This window comes from Cicer arietinum, chromosome 7, assembly GCF_000331145.2.
Source record: "Cicer arietinum cultivar CDC Frontier isolate Library 1 chromosome 7, Cicar.CDCFrontier_v2.0, whole genome shotgun sequence".
NCBI lineage: Eukaryota > Viridiplantae > Streptophyta > Magnoliopsida > Fabales > Fabaceae > Cicer > Cicer arietinum.
In genome coordinates, this window is record NC_021166.2 from 46,447,019 (window position 1) to 46,467,002 (window position 19,984).

Consider the following 19,984-nt stretch of genomic DNA (forward strand, 5'->3'; position numbering starts at 1 on the left):
AATATGCTTCGACTTTGTATGAAAAGTCGAATTCTTGTTGAGATGGATCGCACTATGACTGTCACAAAATAACATAAACTTGTTTTGCTTGAGGCCTAACTCATGTAGAAATTTTTTCATCCACAAGAGTTCTTTGGAAGCTTCAGTTGCTGCAATGTACTCAACTTCAGTAGTGGGCAAAACAACACACTTTTGTAGTCTTGATTGCCAAGACACAACCCCCCTGGAAAAGTCATCATATAACTAGAAGTGGATTTTCTAGAATCAAGATCACCTACCTTATCTGCATCTGTGTAGCTATCCAACACATGCTCATCACCTCCATAACATAAACACACTTTAGAAGTGTCTCTGAGGTATCTGAGAATCCACTTCACTGCTAGCTAATGATCTTTACCAGGATTAGAGAGAAATCGACTAACAACTCCAACTGCATGAGCAATATATGGCCTTGTGCATACCATAGCATACATCAAACTACCAACTACGGATGCATAAGGAACCTTCTTCATCTCTTCTTTGTCTTTCTCACTTGTAAGACATTTATTAGAATTCAATTTAAAATGAGTAGCAAGTGGAGTACTAATAGGTTTGCAATTGCTCATGTTAAACCTCTCTAACACCTTCTCAATATAATTGTGTTGAGACAACCACAATTTATTATTCTTCTTGTCACGAGTAATTCTCATACCCAGAATTTGCTTTGCAGGACCTAAGTCTTTCATTGCAAATGACTTGTTCAAATCTTTCTTTAAAGATTGAATCTTCTTAGTGTCATGACCAACAATCAACATGTCATCCACATATAATAAGAGAATAATATAATCACCATCAGAGAATTTCTTGATAAACACACAATGGTCAGAAGTAGTTTTACCATACCCATGTTTCTCCATGAAAGAATTAAATTTATTGTACCATTGTCGAGGTGCTTGTTTGAGCCCATACAAACTTTTCTTCAATTTACAAACAAGTTGCTCTTTACCTTTGACTTCGAAACCCTGTGGTTACTCCATATAGATCTCTTCCTCCAAATCACCATGAAGGAATGCAATTTTCACATCAAGTTGTTCAACTTCTAGGTTCAAACTAGCTGCTAACCCAAGCACAACTTAAATAGAGGACATCTTCACCACAGGTGAAAAAATTTCATCAAAGGCAATACCTTTTCTTTGATTAAAACCTTTCACAACCAATCTTGCTTTGTATCTTGGTTGAGAACTATCCTCTTCTGCCTTTATCTTGTATACCCATTTGTTCTTGAGTGCTTTTCTACCATTAGGCAACTTTACCAAAACAAATGTGTGATTCTCATGCAAGGAATTCATCTTTTCTTGCATGACCTTTAACCACTTTTATTTATCAACATTTGTAATAGCTTTTTGATAATACTCTGGCTCTCCACTATCAGTGATCATCACATACTCATGTGGAGGATATCTTTGCATGTTTCTCATCTTTTGCGTCTGAATTTGGTCCCGGTGTCTTCATGAAAGTTGTAGATATGGATCTTAGCTTTCATTAGCACTTGGAATGACACTAATTGGACATCTAGAACTCCAGATATGACTGAAATACTATACCTATGTCATGTTGATTTTTCACCAAAATTCAGCACTGCACTAAAACAAAACGCAATGTAAAATTACGACAAATTCCTACTTAATCAACGAAATAAAAACAAAAAACATTTTATTAACTCAAAGAACAAAAATCAACAAAATGTATTAAATAAATCCTTAATTTAACTGATGATTGAGGATAAATAAGACTAAAACAATGGGAAAATATGCATATGATGAAGAGTCATCACAACCCCAAACTTAATCTATTGCTTGTCCCCAAGCAACAATTAATTTCATATTTGGTCATGTTAAATGCACACTTAAATTCAATTTCTCAAATTACATCAAACTCAAATTTCAAAGTTCTTGCTACTGCAAAACATTCATCATGCTCTATGGTTGTTTTCAAAAATACAGACAACAAGATTTGTACACCTTGGCATTCATTTATCAAATTCAACTCTCTCTTCACACAATCTCACCAAAATTTCTCTCAAGTGTTTAGAAGGGTTTATGAATTTATCACTCAAATCCTAGAACATGCATCACGCTACCATAGGCTTGAAAAAATTCTAGTTAGCAATCACAATGCAGTAAACATATACATTTTTGGAGGACTTTTGGGTTGTAATGGGGCTTAGGTAAGGTTAGGATAGTAGGCTTTACCACTTGGAGTTAGGCATACATTTCCAGATTATTCTACCATTTTTTTTTCTTCACCTTTTCATTATGGAGATTCTCAGACATTGACAGAAGAACCAAGAAGATATATTTTGTTTTTGTTTTTGTTTTTGTTTTTCTTCTTTCTTCTTTCATTTTATTTTTCTTCTTTTTATTTTTTTTTCTTTTTCTGAGAATTAGTTTTCACTTGGGAAGTGAACCCACCCAACAGTATACCAATAATTTTTTTATATTAAATGATTGAACCTTAAGGTGTCTACTTATCACACTAAAAGGATGACTCTATACCATGAGCATATCACAACACAACATTACATGTACGAGGTTTATTAGCTCCATGGTCATGTTCCTCCTCCTTGTCCCATTCCTCGTCCTCTTGATCATTCCAACAAGTGCATAATCGCCAATTTACATGTACAATTTATGGTTAAACTTTGATTCTGCCACATAAACAGAATCTAACTACACAACCGTAGGAAGCAACAAAAATGAATGTTATGATGATGTTGTTTATGGAAATTAAGACTGTCGCAGCGACATCACATGACATTTTTGTCAATTTTTTTATCAACACCGTTGTCAGATAAATTTCTCAATGTTGTCCACAATGTATCTTCGCTATTATATTTTATGATACATGTATCATTCGTTACTCTAACAACCATTTCTTTGGAAAAATTATTCTAACTCCATCATGAAATATTACGTGAGAAAAAATCTTAAAGAACTCAACATAAATTGGGAAAGTAGAGTTTTATCTTAGGGGTTTGATAAGTGTTGAAGATGTGTCTTAAAATTAGTATATTTTCTGTTTTTGGTCAAAGTAATTCGAATTGAAGTCAGAGTAATTCGAATTAGACTAAAATATAAAGTTTTATAGTTGCGGAAGCATGTAATTTGAATTACTTGCAAAGTAATTGGAATTATTTGATTGTTTTTTTTTCGCGAATATGTGTTGCTATATGGGCATAATTTTAATTACTATAAACCCTAGTGGTAGTAATTTGAATTACGCAGATAAATTATCTATAAATGCATAATTCTACCTAGTCTTTGACATCAATAAAGTGGGGGAACTTTTAGGGAACACAAGGGATAATGGTTGAGTGATTTTGGGTGAGTGACTAGGAATGGAAAACATATTCTAAACACCTAAGGTGAGTGAAAATCATTGAGGGTTGAGAGAAAGAGGAATGATAGAAATGAGAGTTTGTTCTTGTTGAACATTGGAAGCTAATATCTTGTAACTATATTTATATCTCTTGTAAAGACTCATTGATAATGGATTGGAGGACCGCTCTCTCCCTTAGACATAGGTAAATTTGAATTTAACTAGGTAAGCAAACTTGATTTGTTTGTTCCTCTACTCTCTTTATCTTATCCTTTGGATTGATTGTTTGTTTGCTCTACACATAGGTTTTAGATTTTTTCTTGGTTGTTATTATTGTTGCTTAAACTATTTAGTTTGGTTGAAATTGTTATTTGTTCCACTTTGTTGTTGAATCCTCAACAATAAGAACCATTTTTGGAATGTGTACGATGTATGCTTTTGGGAACACCACAACAAAATGGTCTAGCTGAACACATGAATACAACCATTTTGGAGCATGTGAGATGTATGCTTTTGGAAGATTGGTTGCCCAAGAGTTTCTTAGGTGAAGATGTAAGCACTACTACTTACTTGATCAACATATGTCCATCAACAGGAATAAACTTCAAGACACCTACGGAGGTTTGGGGTGGGAAACTGGCTAACTACTCTAATTTGAAGGTTTTCGGTGCTTTGATGTTTGCGCATATCAAGCAAGACAAGCTTGATGCTAGAGCTGTGAAATGTATTTTCATTGGTTATCTTGACGGTGTGAAGGGTAACAAGTTGTGTAATATTGTTGAGATAAAATGCAAGTGTGCAAGTATACATAATCGTGACAAGTAATAAAGTTAGAGTAGAGTATCGATCACACGAGGATTGTAGTGGCTAAATTCTAAATATTCCCAAATGGATAGTTTAATTAGTTAAAATCTCAAGTAACAAGTACCAAAAAATTTTGGTTCATGCAAATAAAAGTAAATTCAAGTTTAAAACAAGTAAATATTATGATGGAAGATAATCTAATTCAAAGTTTAATGAATAGTTAAGGAATTAACTCTGTTTCAAATTCAGTTTATAGGTATACCATATTCTACAGACATGCTATTGCATTATGAACAAAGTGACATAAGTAGTTTTCCAACTCATTAATCATGGTTTTCAAAAGCACTAATACCATTCTTAGGTTCATGTTTACGTCCAACCATGCTACAGTTTATAGTTCCTCTTTTGTTCTATGAACTTAAATACTATTCCTAATTATTTAATGTCAACCACTTGCCCAAACATCTTAACTTAATCCATATTAAACAAGAAAATATTTTTCCCCCTTTTCCAAGTTCAAAAAATATCATTAAATCTAAGGTGATTAGATTCAAATTTAAAGACAACCACAAATCAGCTTGATTAAATAAATGTTAAATATGTTATAAACACAATAAACCATTAACCTTACTTGCAAAAGCAATGTTCTTTAACTAATGAAGGTTTAGCTCATAATGATCTTAGAAATGGAACGATGATAAAGTCATTACAGAATTAGTGTTACAACAAGAATCAAATGAGAGAGTAGAAATGCAAGTTACAATAGTAGCTATCACAAGGTTGAAGGTGCAAACACGAGAATGAGAGTTGAATTGTGTTTGACTAAGTTGATAATTTTTTTATTATTTGATTAAACTGGTTTAGACTTGATGATTTACTTTGAGTAGAAGCAGTAAAAAAACTAAGGAGTGCAGGAATAAAGTGACACAAGTAATTAATCCTTGTTCACTACTAACTTGGCTACATCTAGTCCCTTCACTAAGAAGAATTAAATCTAGTAATTCAACACCTTGAATTACAAAGAACCTGACCATTCAAGTCAGTCTTCTAAAATAGTTTGACAACCCCCTACTTTTGAGGAACACAAACACCTCGACTCTACCAGCCAAGTCTTCTCCACATAATCTGACAACCCCATATTGTTGAAGGAACTAAACCACTATTGAGTTGGATCAAAAGATTGGAACTTTAAGTGTTTACTTCTAACAAAGCTGATAATAATAATAACTCTCACACTCTAAGAAAAAGCACTTAGAAAATATTTCTCATTCACACAAGTATTTCTCTCTTTGAACTCTAAGATGAATTTGGAATTTGAGCTTGAACTCTTCTACTCTTTTCTGATTTTTCGATGACCTTCTTATTCAGCCTTGAGTATATACTTGTAGATAAAATTAGGGTCAATTTAGTCCTTTGTTTAGTTCTGAATTGTATCTTCATTCATAGTTTGGTAAAAAATGATCTTATTCAAAAATAATTCATTATGTTCGTATTTTGTTCAGATTGGATTTGTAAATTCTTTAGATTGATTATGTCCGTGTTTTGTTCATATTGAGTTTGTAAATTCTTTAGATTGATATTGTTCATATTTTGTTGTAGATAAATCTTGATCAAATCTTTTTCAAATCTTAACCATATCTTCTTTTCAACTTGGTCAAATATTTTCTTCAATTATAAATCTAAATCAAATCTTATTTGAAATTTTCTTCAATTATAAATCTGAATCAAATCTTATTTTAGATTTTCTTCAATTATAAATCTGAATCAAATCTTATTTTAGATTTTCTTCAATTATAAATATAAATAAAATCTTATTTTAGTTTTTCTTCAAAAATATGAATCTTCTTTTATACTTGTGAAGTCAAATATATTGTTCTCATAAAATACTTTTGTTATCATTAAAATTCTAAGTATAAAATCAACTTGGTTCCAACAAGTGTTCGCTGCATCAATTAGTTCTAGATCTGCTTCTTCAAATTCAAGTTCTGAAACAAGCTCCAATGGCTTCCAAATGGGGTGGAAATGAATGATGGTTATGATAGAGTGATGGTGGTTGCTAGGTCTGCTTAAGAACTCTAAAAATTAGGTTTTCCTTCACCCTCTCTTAGTGCAATTGGAATATTCATTTGGCTTGTCTTTAATTGGCGAGGTGTCCCTTGTGCGCATAAGATATGGTTACCAAGTACTGAGCCCATAACATGTTGTTGTCTCGCAAGGATGTTACATCATTCTTGTAGTTTTTTACTTGGACTTGGTCAATTAATTATATCATACACAAAATCAACACCAAACAACGTAATTCCAACATAACATAGCCTAATCTATAAAAATGACATTGAATCAATATTTTACTAAAAGATATTAAAAACTACTAATTTAATTAAAATATCACCTCAAAGATTTACATATTAAAGTATAAAAAGGTCTAAATAACTTATATATTTAAGAGTTATCATACACCCAAACTTGAATCGTTGCTTGTCATCGAGTGATGATAAAACAAAAATAACAAAATAGAAAAACATTTATTAAAGGAAGGCTACCAAACTTTTGAACAATACCCCTCAATTTGTCAAAAACAAAAATGTAAAACCTATGCACCTTAGATGCTATTCAAGGTCATCTCCATAGTTTTATGTGTGTGTACAATTCTACTTTATGATTCAAAACAACTAGTACGTTAAGACTTCCCTCAACTCTCACAATTAATATATCTCTTTTAAAATTTTTACATCCAGCACAAAATATAGAGGTTTTATTTTTCTATTGGGCATTTTGGATTTTTCATTTCTTTACTAAATAATTTAGTCACTTTTTTTCAACATTCTCTCTCTTTTTTTTTTATTGCTCCGCCTTTTGACATGAGTGATGGTGGAAAGATCATCCAATTACAATTACTATATAGTGAAACACTTTTTTAGGACTCTACCTTTTGATATGAGTAATGATGTCAAGATCACCCAATTACTACTCAGTGAACTAACTCTTTTATTTATTTATTTATTTTTTACATATGACTAAGTTGCCACTCTTTTTCAATACGACATGATATTTACACCTGCTATATCTTATGCTAAAGGCTCAATTCAGATTTATCCTTATAGCGATAGTTAATCAATACAATCTTGAGTTGGAACAAATGGATGTGAAGATCGCGTTCTTACATGAAGCAGCCAAATGATTTTTTAGAGGACAAGTCTAAGGTATGTCTTTCGAAGAAATCTTTGTATGAGTTGAAACACAGACCAAGGAAATCATTCTCTATCTAATTCTATATGTGAACGATATCTTGTGGGGGCAAGAGCCCTCATTATCTCATGAATGAATATATCCCTGCTCTTTGGGTTGGTTAAATTATTTTAGGGATTCATTTTGGTTCTTAAAATAATTTAATTTATTTTGAACGTTTAAGTTACCAATATCAGACATAAACATTATAAATATTAAATATTTTAGTCTCTTTAAAAATAAATGTTTGCTGGGACCAAAATATGCAGGCTTGGGGACTTTCATTAAGGAAAATGCTAGTAACTCATTGTAAGTTTTAGTACTCACATAAGATTCATATTCAAGAAAACTATTATAACTAGATTATAATCCGCGCGTTGCATGGCTGTTAATTAATTTATATTTAAAAGTAATATATTATGAATATCGTAAAATTAATTATGTTGAGTAAAATAATTGAAAAATTGTTTTTAAGTAAGATTTTGCATAATTTCAGATGTTCAAAGAATCTTCATTTTCTTGTCATTTTCATCTTCCTGTTTGATGACAACAAACAAAATAGATATTTATCCCAGTATCCTATCGGGGTAATATGTTTGAGATTGTTACATCATTATTGGAAGGATCCTTGAAACTTTTTGAGGTAGATGCATCCTCATTGGTCATTCTTCCAATTGAAAATGCAGGGTGTTTGGGTTTTGGAAGGGTCATTGTGTCACTAGCCAACATTACAACAACATTTGACATGGTTGGTCTATCTGCTGCATCTTCTTGAACACACAATAGACCAATGTTTATGCACCTCACAACTTCATTGTGTATGCAGGATTTTTCAAGTACTGAATCCATCAATTCCAAACAATTACCTTCGCACCATTTTTTCCATGTCTGCATGTGAGATCAGGTAAGAATAAAAAACTATAGTTAAGCAATTGTTGCCTAATAATATCATAACTGTCTAGACCATTCACTATGAACCTCTAGTTGTCTCTCATAATGTTTACTAAGAAGAGATCTAACACATTATTGTATAAATTCTCGATCAGATAACAAATAAAAACTCACATATAAAAGAAGACTTTGACCATGTCCTTCTGACAGATAGAATCCATTATTCTTTTTTCCACTAATGATTTCCAAAACTAGTACTCCAAAGCTGAATACATCAGATTTTACAGAAAATACTCCTTCCATTGTGTATTCTGGTGCCATGTATCCACTATTGAAAATCAATAAAATTTTGTTATTTTTCTTGCATCAAGGTATAAATGACACGAACTTTCATTTTTCAACTAGTTAAGTTTCTATTGTTTTAAATACATGTTTGGGATAAGTAGAACTCACTAAGTGCCCATTATTCTTCTTGTATTTGCTTGGATTTGGCCTATATCAAATGCCCTTGCCAATCCAAAATCTGATATTTTGGGATTCATTTCATGATCTAATAGAACATTGCTAGCTTTGAGATCTCTATGAATTACCCTTAGTCGAGAATCCTCATGGAGGTATAGAAGACCTTTTGCTATTCCATTGATAATGCTCAAACTTAGTTTCCAATCAAGTTTCTTTCTTTTTTCATCATCTGGCAACAAAAAGACAAAAGATATTCTCAACAAAAACACATTAGCCAATATTGAAAACTGAAGGCCATGTTTAGTTTGGAAAAATATGTTTTCTATTTTTATTTTTCGTTTTTACTTTTAGTTACAAAACTATCATTTTGTTTTCAACACGTCTCTTGTTTTCAAATAATACATATGCACACAGTGAAAATAATTTTTTTTTTTCACTACAGAAATATTTGAAAATATGAAACACAACAATAACTTTCTTGGGGATTATGATGTGATATCAATATCATGTAGTTCAAATTCAATCCGCGAAACCAAAGTCCAAGTATTGATTGATAGACAACAATATTTCGTCCTTACTCCCAACTGTTTCATAGCCCACATAATTAATATCAACAATTGACTAGTCTCAAGAAGCATGTTAATTAGTCTTTTAGAAAAAAATATAAAAGCATTATGTTAGAATAACTCTTTTGCAAGTTGTTTTATGGGTGCTTAAAAACAAGCATTCAATTAATAGAGGTATCTGAAAAACATACCAAATAGGTGAAAGTCTAGACTTGCATTGGGCATAAACTCATATACAAGTAGCTTTTCATTTCCTTCCAAGCAGCATGCCAAAAGTCTTACAAGGTTTCGATGTTGCAATTTAGCTATAAACATTACTTCATTCTTGAACTCCTCTGATCCTTGACCAGAACTACTTGACAGTCTTTTGACTGCTATTTCTCTTCCATCTGGCAAAATTCCCTATACAATTTTCAAAACCAAACCAAAATCATATAGAAAGGTAACAATCTTAAATAACCTATATCGATACTTCTTTAGGAATCAGTTATAATCAAAAATTGATCAAGTTACACATGTTAAAAAGGTAGTTGAATACATTTAAATATGTACAATTTCAAAAGTCTAAATTACTCTTCATGAATAATATATTGGGTTATTAAAAATATACCCTGTTGAATTAAATAAGAGGTGGTTTAGAGATACTATAATTAAGTATTTGTCTGAAAATCACGGTGAGCCACAGTGATTTCACAAACTTTTGTAAAATTACGGTGATTAATTGTGATTCTGACAAATCCATATTGATACCAAACATACACCAAGCCTACATTTGGAATCCGGGTATCAACTCGCGTTCACTTTGAAGCTTGAATTCAAAGCTTCACAGTCACGTTTGAAATGTATTGGGACCAAAACGCAGATACAAACAAACATTAAATAGGATTAAAGTTGTTAAGATTTGCTTATATTTAATTCTAAAATTATATAAATTAATTTTGTTTATATTTCATTTCGGACGAAATAATACCTTGTAAACAGAGCCAAATCCACCTTCCCCTAATTTAGATGTTTCTGAAAAGTTACCAGTACAATGTTGAATTGTGATCAATGGAATTGTTGGCAGGTCTGCATTCAGTATTTCCTCATATGCAGGTGTCAGCCAACCTACAAAAAGATTTGTTTATTTATACTTAAACTAAATAACAATATTTGAATATGTGAAATAAGCTACCAAATTAAATTACCTCTTCTAACTCTATTTTTCCACCAGAGGCAGTATATAGTAGAACATAGCACTAAAGCCAATTATCAAGTTTCTTGACTTACTAGTACCCTTCTTTTTTGCTGTTATAATAGAGTAAAAAAACTAGTGTAGGAAAGAACAAAATTTGTGTGAGGAACTTAGAGACAGATCAATACTAACATAATATAAGAGAACTAAAGCTAATTGATGTGTCACCTGTTTGTGGATCAGCTTGTACTGAAGGTGAAGGTGATTGATTGTGGAGATAGAACATATTCTCATCATACCTTATCAAACAGCTAACACATCCAACCTGCCATCCCAACTTATGCTCACAACATTTAGGAATTTTTGATAACAGAGTCTCTAAACACTGTCCACACCCTTCATTTGTAAGATCTCTAGTGCATTGAACCAGACCATACCTAAAGGATTTAAGACAACAAACATAGATACAAATTATAGCTTATACACTTATAAAGAGATAGTTCAAAGATAAATGGTGTAGTTTAGTTTTTAAGCATTAAATTAACCGTTTAATGTAGTAACAATTAAATAGCTAAACAGTTGAGGACAATGACCTTTCATTGCGTTTAATAGAATGACTCGACCCATCACAATCCATTCAAAAACAAAATCCGACACATAATTCATTGAAATAATTAAAGCCTGTTTGAATTTACTTATTTGAGTTTTCTACTATCAAAAGCGCTTGTAACACTTGGAAGAGCTTATGGAAACAAGTTATGGCTTGTCTATAACCTGTTTTCAACTAATTTGTATATACTCTCCAGGATAACTTATGAAAACAACTTAGGATAGAAATAGCTTATACATAGACATTTATACTATGAGCTTTTATGCTATAAATGCCTAATTATGCTGTTTATCCAAACATGGTCTTAGTGTTAGATAATAATTATAATAGTTATTTTAATATATAATTGATTAGTTAAATAATTAATTTAAAACATACCTTCTCTGAGTAGAACTCAAATTGAAACCATCCATGTAGAACAATTGGTTGGTCTGATTAGTTGCTTTTCTAATTAAACCTTTCATGAAATCCTCACCTTTCTGAATCTCTACTACACTAGAGACATTTTTGTCTCCTAAATGATTCCATGCAGGGTATGTAATAACTTTCCCAAAGAAATTCTCATTTGAGTACCTTAAAATGCAAATGGTAAAAAATATAGTAGCAGAGGCTCTATTAGGACAACGCTGAAGAACTTCTCTTGTAGCAGCAGCAACACAAAATTGACAAAAGAATCCAACAACATCACTACGACAATCATAGAGGCCGTACACTTTGGTTGTGTTGTTGTCTCCTATGCTTGTGTAGTTATAGCCTTTGCTTGTTGCTGCATCATTGGATAGATTTAAGAGGATGCTGTTGAGATTTGTTTGGTATGCATTGGTTAGAGGTTTTGGTTTTGTGTAATTACAATCATCTCCAACATAAGTAGGTGATTGAGCTTTTGTAATGAGTTGTTTGAAGCTTAGAAAAAGTAGGAAACAAAAAATTATTGATATTAAATTTAATTTTGTTCTTTCCATGGAGTAGTATACTATCATCCTTGCTCGGCTCCAAATATATTATAATTCTGTAAGTCCTAAACAAATGATTTTGTCATGATGAATATATATATATTTTTTTGAGTCAATGTATGTTACCTTTACCAAGTCTACTCTTCATTGTGTGTTTCTATTAATATTTGAAGGGGAAATTATTTAAGAGTTTGTATGACTAAGTCAACTGACAACTACTCTGATTGCTCACCTTCAAGTTTACATATAATTGTTATGATTTGTCCTATGTACTCAAATTTCATCGGAAATAATTATAAAATAATTATTAATTAATACTATTTTGATTAATAAAAATTTGTTTTTCAATTTTATTTTATTTCATTTAATTATAAACAAAATGGTGAAGACATTTGTTGGATTCTAATATAAGTAAATGTCAACTATTCTTAATTAATGTTAGTATTACAAAAACACATTTAAATTAAGGATTTAATGTTGTGAGGAGATAATTATTACAATTAGATTTAGGTTTTTTTTAAAACAATTGGATTTAGTTGGTAATTGTGTTTCTTTTTTATCTAAAATCAAGAAAATTAAATGCATTAATTATAAACTACTATATTTAATAAGTTGGTATTTTTGCTATAGAGGGAGTAATAGACAGCGTAGGAAAATTGACTTGGCATTCTGTATTCCATTTATAACAGACAACATAGCAGTAAGCATACAAAATGTAGTAAAGTTTTGTAAAGATAAAAAACAATTTTTTATAAAGACTAAAATTAAAATTCTTCGATATTTATAAGGATTTTAGTAAATAATTAAACCTTCTAAATTTTTATTAAAATATGTTACTGAAAGAAGTTTTGAAAGGAAGGATGTTGAAGGAAAAATGAAGAATTATTTTAAGCTTTTTAATTTTTTTAAAGTTAACATGAGAAAATAAATTTTTACATTACTACATATTACATATGCTAGCAGAACTAATACTCTATGTAGCACTGACACTTCAAATTGAAAATGTGTTTGGTGTCTAACACGTGTTGATTTTCGACATCCATAAATGTGGTTACATTCAATCATTTTCATTTTCTTAAATTATTATAAGTGTCTACACGTGATAGTATTGTATCTAATGTCTATGTATGCGGATCATAGCTAGTATTTAATATTTATGTTCACTCTGCATTTTACAAGCTTGAGTACTCTTACTCCTGTCATGTGACCTCCTGCAATTGGCTCAAAATTTGATTAGATAATGCACAAGTTCATGTCATAGAAGAAAAGAAAAGGGATATTTCTACACCCAAGGAAACACTCAATGCAATTGAGAAAGTTCCCATAAACTAGTACCTAATTCAAACTACAACATAAGTTCTGCTATCTAGGTATCAATCTAGTTACGGTAAGTTCATTAATAGAATTGTCATGATAACTTTTTGATGTTGAATCTTCATTAGTAACTCTTCCGACTGAAAACGCCGGTCGTTTGGGCGTCGGAAGGGCTATCCCGTCACTCCCTAGCATGAGGACAACTGTCGACACAGTTGGTCGATCTGCAGCATCTTCTTGCACGCACAATAAACCAATCTGTATACACTTAATAACTTCACTTTCCCTGTATGATTTTTTGAGGATCGGATCGATTAACTCCAAACTTTTTCCTTCACACCAGAGTTTCCAAGTCTGCATAGAGATATGAATATTGGACACTTGAGTTGCAAAATTTTGTTAGCTATGTTTTATATCTCAGAGGTTCTCATTTAAATGGCTTGTTAGAGGTTTCATATAAGTATGGAACTATTTATATGTGATTAATGAAACTCACATGTAAGAGAAGACTTTGCCTATGTTCCGAAAGAAAGAATTCACCATTCCTTTTTCCATAAATGATTTCTAATATCAGAACTCCAAAGCTGAAAATATCAGACTTAACTGAAAATAGTCCAGCCATAGCATATTCTGGAGCCATGTATCCGCTGTTTAAAATCAATACAACACTGTTAGTTGTGAATTATATGAAATTTTCTAGTATTTATTTTTAAAAAGAGTTGTGAATAACACTTACTAGGTGCCCATAACTCTTTTTGTTTCTGTTTGACTTTGGCCTTTTTCAAACTTTCTTGCCAATCCAAAATCTGATATTTTTGGATTCATTTCATCGTCCAGAAGAACATTACTAGCTTTCAAATCTCTATGGATAACTCTTAGTCGTGAATCCTCGTGAAGGTATAATAGTCCTCTTGCAATTCCATTGATAATGCTTAGTCGTAATTTCCAATCTAGTTGATTTTGATTTTCCTTTTCTGCCAAGAAAATAGACATTGTAATACTATATTATTGACAAACACAACACCAGTGGAGACTATTATGCACTTTTGATGACTTAGCACTGTATTGGAACAATAGAAAATATAATCATGAAAGAAAATTGGATGAATGAAGTTTTTGTCAAAACTTACTGAAAAGGTGAAAGTCAAGGCTTGAATTTGGCATGTACTCATATACTAGTATCTTTTCATTTTCTTCAAAGCAGCAACCCAAGAGTTTCACAAGGTTTCTATGTTGTAGTTTAGCTATGAAAATCACTTCATTCTTGAACTCCTCTAAACCTTGACCAGACGTTTCTGCAAGCCTTTTGGCCGCAATTTCCGTCCCATCTGGTAAAGTACCCTGACAAAAATAAACGAAAGAAATGACAATAGAAGTATGTCAAAATTTTAAAGCAAAATTTCATATGCATGTGTTTAGATTCTAGATCCAATTCTTTCAAACCTTGTAAACCGAGCCAAATCCGCCTTCGCCTAATTTAGTTGACTCTGAAAACCAATTAGTACTTTGTTGGATTACAATTAAAGGGATTGTTTGAAGGACTCCATTCAATGAATCCTCTCTTTGAACATGATCATGAAAAGCTCTAGGAATGGTCCTCAACAGCAATTCACCTACCAAGGAGGTTTAGTAAGTTTCAATAGACACTTCTTATCAAATAAAAGTTTCAACATGTTAGCAAAGTTGTTACAATTACCTCTACATAACCAATTCCTTCTCCAGGAGTAGTAGACACAACAACTTAGTAAAGCTACTGTCACCAGTACACTTATTAAGCTGATGATCAAGGTTTTTTTGTCACTTGAACCTTCCTGCTTGGCTGCAACAATGATATGCATTTCTTTTCTCAATTAAATTCTAACAAACTAATTGAATCATTCATTATTCTTAACAGTAATCTTACCCGGATTCGGCATAGAAGACGACCCTGTCTGCTGAGATAACTGATAAAACATTTTATCATCAAACTTAATCCCACAACTTGGAGCAACAATAGCCCATGTTTCCTTACTCCTACAACACTTACTAACCATATCTATCAAATCCTCCAAACACTCTCCACACACATCAATATCAAGATCTCCAGCACACTGAACCAAACCATACCTTTTCTCACTATCATTCCAATCAAACTCACCCGTCCCCCACGACCGGTTCGCCTCTGTCGCATTTCTTATCAATCTCCTCATAAAATACTCTGCTCTCTCAAATTCTTTTGAATCCTTTATGAACTTTGTTCCAGTAATATTAAATGATGGAGTTAAAACAATTTTTCCAAAGAAATTATTGTCAGTGTAACGAATTATACACATGTCATAAAATATAACAGCTGATACACTGTTTGGACAACGTTGAGAAATTTCTCTAGCAGCATTGTTTACACAGAATTGGCAAAAATATTCAGGGATGTCGCCGCGACAGTCGTATTTACCATAAACAACATCATGAGTTTTTTTGTCTCCGAAGGAGGTGTGGTTGGATTCTTGGCCTGTGGAAGAAATAGTGTTCATCCATGAGAGGAGGTTTTTAACGTTGGTTTTGTATGAATTGGTGAGAGGTTTTGATACAGATGAGTTTTGGCAAAAACTGATCAATGAAATTGGAGATTGTGAAGTTGTTAGTTTGAAGAAGAAGAAGAAGAAAATGATGAGAAGGAGCATGAAGCTATGAAACCTCATAATGCTCATGGCGGTAGTCAGTGAAAAGTCATTACTTTTTTTTAATAATATTGTTTTTCTAATTTCTTCATTTTCTTTTATGTGAACATGGCCATTAAAAGTCAATCATTTACGGCAAAAATTATAAAATATTTATTAATTTTTATTGAAAACATATTATTTTAACTTAATTTACATTTAATATTAAAAAATAAGAATAAAACAGATTTAAAATTTTTAATTATTATATCATAGATCATATATAGGTGTATCAAACAAAAGACTAAAATGAAATAGAATAGAATAAATATATTATATCATCTAATCCTAACTATGTAACGGGTTTTTAGCATTTGGCCTTATATAATAAAAATTAATTTTGTAAAATTGCTTTTAAAATTGTTTTGGGATAAAAAAATATAAATTCTAACTTCAAATAAATTAACTTGCTGTAGATTGATTTTAGTCGCTAACCTGAATATGCTAAAGTATTCGTAATCACTTTTTACTCTTTAATAAGTGAATTTAAATATGTAATTAATGTTTTATTTTGTTAATTATATTTTTACTTTTTTCTAATTATATTCAACTAAATTAATTTAATTTACATAAAATTAAGTCCATTTGTAATAAAATTAAATTTATTTAAAATATATAAACTGAGTTCCCGTAATTGTATAATTTATAAAAATAGTATACCTTTAAAAAAGTGTTTAAAGTTTTATAGTAGCATCCATTACTCCTTAGTCTCTTTTTGACAGAGTCATTACCTCTTAGTTAGTTCATCACTTCTGATTCATTTATATCTCATGCCCATCACGAGTCACGACCATAAACTCGTGGCTATTGTCTATTCTATGATAAAATATTTAAAAATATCCAATTTTTTTTAATTTGTCTACTTATTTAAGCCACATATCTAGTATGCCAGAAAGTACCGGTACCGTGAAGGTGTGGTAAATGTACGTGACAAAAGTATTAATACCTCTCATTTTCATTTCTACATCAACATCAAAAGTTACAGCAATTTTTAGTAACTGAAATTAATTCTAACAATTCTCAATATATATGTTAACTACATTATTAATCTTTTAAATAAACATTCATTCAATTTAACAATAAATTTATATTTAAAAAAACTCTCTTTGCATGTTTTGAAATAGATATAAATTCTTTAAAATAAATAACATTTATTAAAGTTCTCCTCCTGTTTATCTATTTTTTTTAAGTTTACACCTATAATATTATAATTGATCTAATATTATAATATTATCATACATCTATTTCAAAAGATTATATAATATTTATAAAAGATAACTGAAAAAAGTAAATTAAAAAGAAAAAGAAAATATCAAAATAAATATTTTATAAAAAATGAATTACTAAAACTATTTAATAAGTTTCACTACCGTCAAATCCTGCCATCACTATAAGTCGTATATCAGTCCATGTGACCACTACTCATTCGAAAGAATAGTCTTTGCAAATCCAAAGAAAGTTTTGTTTTGAAGTTCTTAATTTGTTTGCTTGTTACGTACCAGAACAAAATTTGATAACCTACGATGTACAAATAAAAAATATCCACGTAAGAGATATCTTACATCATAGTGTCTTCAAGTTAAGCTTATGAATAAAACTTCAAATATGATACGAATTGGATAAATACTATTATAACATTAAATATATATTTATCAGATTGACGTTGATTCATAGAAGAAGACTAAATAAACAGACTCATGCGTATAACATTACCAATTTGTCAGATTGTCATATGATACTTGATTGACATGTATTTTTTTAAAGAGAATGAACATGTTAAATTATAAAAAAAAATAAGAAAAAAACTTTAATTTTTTTTTTAACATGATATTTCAAGAATGATGTCATACATCAATATGTTTAGTCCTGAGTGGAAAATAAGGTTTTTATTTAGTTAGACTTATGCCACTTGTGTTATCACTTTTAATCCGAAAATATTTTAATTTTGAACCATACTCCAAAATTGTTGTTTCATTCAAAAGAACTTATATATGTAAAATAGAACTTATAATTGAAGTTTATTGTTCTTTGAAGATCTCCTTGAAAGTAAAATTCAGCTAGGCCTTGATGCATTCTAAACCCCCAAGGTTAACACAACGAGCCTATGAACACATGCACTCGTGGCCTCAGGCTATGGAAACCACATAACAATTGCCTTAGACTATGTTTTAATGCATTTTCATGAATTATGACACATATAATGTTATGCATGATTTTTAGAAATATTTTTTCATTGATTCAATTTAATTGAGGTTATTGTAAGTCTGACCATTCTCACCTTCTATACTAACTATAAATTTTGACATCAATCGTAGAAACATACACTCATCTCACACATTTTCTAAAAATATGCTCTTTAGGCTAGCTCCTCAAAGCAACTCTATTGCAACATAAGACAACTAAATAATATATCATTTAATGTTACACGAAAATGAAGAAAAGTCTCAACCTCTTATTACTTACAAATACAAATACAATAACCATTGAACTCCATCTTTTTTTAGATTAAAATTCTTACTATTAAGTTGACATCTAGTGAGCACATAAAAATTACGTTAACTATAAGTTGTTTATATTTGTGTTGATTAATGTTATTCCTTCAAGTGATGGTCAAGAAATATTCTCTATAAGAAAACAAACATGTATAAACTTTGTGTGTTTTTGTCTCAAAGAAATACAACCTTTTGAACAAATCAAAACAGAAAATTGTATAAAAAGAGACATCTCAACAATAATATGAATAACATACCCCTTCGTCCTTTTAGCCTTCCGACAGTTGTTAGATATCTCTTTTAACGCTTGTAAGAACTAACAAAAAAGACATTTGAAAATGTATTTAGTTTTGATGAATTAAGATACAATAACAATTAAAGATCAAAATGACTACTGAAAAGGTAACCATAATAGAATTATGTCCTACTTGTGAAAAATTAGAAATAGAATTTGACAATCTTTTGAATGACTCAAACACTTTATCTCATAAATGTGGTTTTCTTAAAAATTAACTTTATGAAATAAAAAAGCTCAATGAGGAACTTCAAGCTAAGAATGACTCTATTTGCTATCATGACTCTATTTGCTATCATAAAAGAAAAATCCTTACAAGAGGAAGAACTAACCAACAAGGACCCAATTCTATATGGGTACCTAAGTTGCTTTTAAACATCCTCTTGAACTTCAAAAAGTAGATTTCACTCTAAAAATATTGTTTCAAAAAATCATCCTCTTGAACTTCTTCATATTGACCTCTTTGGTCTTATCAAAACTCCAAGTCTTAGTGGAAAGAGATATGAATTTGTAATTGTTGATGACTTCACACATTTTACATTGGTTTTTTTTTTTTGAAATATAAAGATGAAGCTTTTGAGTCATTTCACCATTTTTGCAAAAAGATCCAAAATGAAAAATGATCAAAAATTGTCTCTGTAAGAAGTGACCATGGAGGTGAATTCGAAAATGAATCGTTTAAAAATCTTTTTGAAGAAAATGGAATTTCTCACAATTTTTCTTGCCCAAGAACTCCTCAACAAAATGGAGTTGTTGAAAGGAAAAATAGAACTTTACAAGAAATGGCTAGAACTATTTTAAATGAAGCCAATGCTGAAAAATACTTTTGGGCCGAAGCTACCAACACAATATGTTATGTTTCAAATCGTGCATCCATCAGAAATTTTTTAAACAAAACTCCATATGAGCTATGAAAAGGTAGAAAACCAAATATTTCCTATTTTCATATATTTGGATGTTATTGCTACATTCTAAATAATAAAGATAATTTTGGAAAGTTTTCCAAAATCTGATAAAGGTATTTTTTTGGGATACTCCATATCGTCAAAAGGTTATATAATATATAATCTTAGGACTCAAACTGTGGAGGAATCCATGCATGCTATTTTTGATGAGTTTGCTGACTTGTGTTTAAAAAATAT

General features: G+C 30.6%; 1 protein-coding gene and 1 long non-coding RNA gene across 5 annotated transcripts; one reads left to right on the top strand and one right to left on the bottom strand.

The window, feature by feature from the left end:
• The first annotated feature begins 6,955 nt into the window (after positions 1–6,955).
• Positions 6,956–12,161, top strand: LOC105852626 (uncharacterized). 2 transcript variants are annotated; one of them, XR_012163994.1, is made up of 3 exons: positions 6,971–7,364; positions 8,076–8,137; positions 8,216–12,161. It is a non-coding gene; the product is annotated as an uncharacterized lncRNA (long non-coding RNA). The 2 variants fall into 2 exon arrangements; XR_012163993.1 differs by having other exon boundaries at positions 6,956–7,364; positions 7,886–12,161.
• LOC101497575 (cysteine-rich receptor-like protein kinase 10) lies at positions 7,887–16,100 on the bottom strand. 3 transcript variants are annotated; one of them, XM_004511061.4, is made up of 7 exons: positions 11,471–12,072; positions 10,711–10,919; positions 10,279–10,415; positions 9,500–9,710; positions 8,734–8,971; positions 8,455–8,608; positions 7,887–8,277 (listed from the first exon to the last, which is right to left on the bottom strand). In XM_004511061.4, the coding sequence occupies exons 1-7, from the start codon at positions 12,070–12,072 to the stop codon at positions 7,969–7,971; spliced, it is 1,860 nt and encodes a 619-aa protein (XP_004511118.1). In that variant the 3' UTR covers positions 7,887–7,968. The 3 variants fall into 3 exon arrangements, with proteins under 3 accessions (XP_004511118.1, XP_004511119.1, XP_073227181.1); XM_004511062.4 differs by lacking the exons at positions 7,887–8,277; positions 8,455–8,608; positions 8,734–8,971; ... (2 more) ...; positions 10,711–10,919; positions 11,471–12,072 and adding exons at positions 13,250–13,713; positions 13,856–14,006; positions 14,096–14,333; ... (2 more) ...; positions 15,056–15,178; positions 15,263–16,098; XM_073371080.1 differs by lacking the exons at positions 7,887–8,277; positions 8,455–8,608; positions 8,734–8,971; ... (2 more) ...; positions 10,711–10,919; positions 11,471–12,072 and adding exons at positions 13,532–13,739; positions 13,856–14,006; positions 14,096–14,333; ... (2 more) ...; positions 15,056–15,178; positions 15,263–16,100.
• Between the last annotated feature and the right edge of the window lie 3,884 nt (positions 16,101–19,984).

What these genes read in the sequence shown, in the direction of transcription:
- LOC101497575 (XM_004511062.4), bottom strand. Translation starts at nt 16,046, where the DNA reads ATGAGCATTATGAGGTTTCATAGCTTCATGCTCCTTCTCATCATTTTC. An exon ending in GATTTGGCTCGGTTTACAAG is followed by an intron (nt 14,701 to 14,802) that starts GTTTGAAAGAAT and finishes TATTTTTGTCAG; the next exon opens with GGTACTTTACCAGATGGGAC. An exon ending in CCTTGACTTTCACCTTTTCA is followed by an intron (nt 14,334 to 14,489) that starts GTAAGTTTTGAC and finishes TTTTCTTGGCAG; the next exon opens with AAAAGGAAAATCAAAATCAA.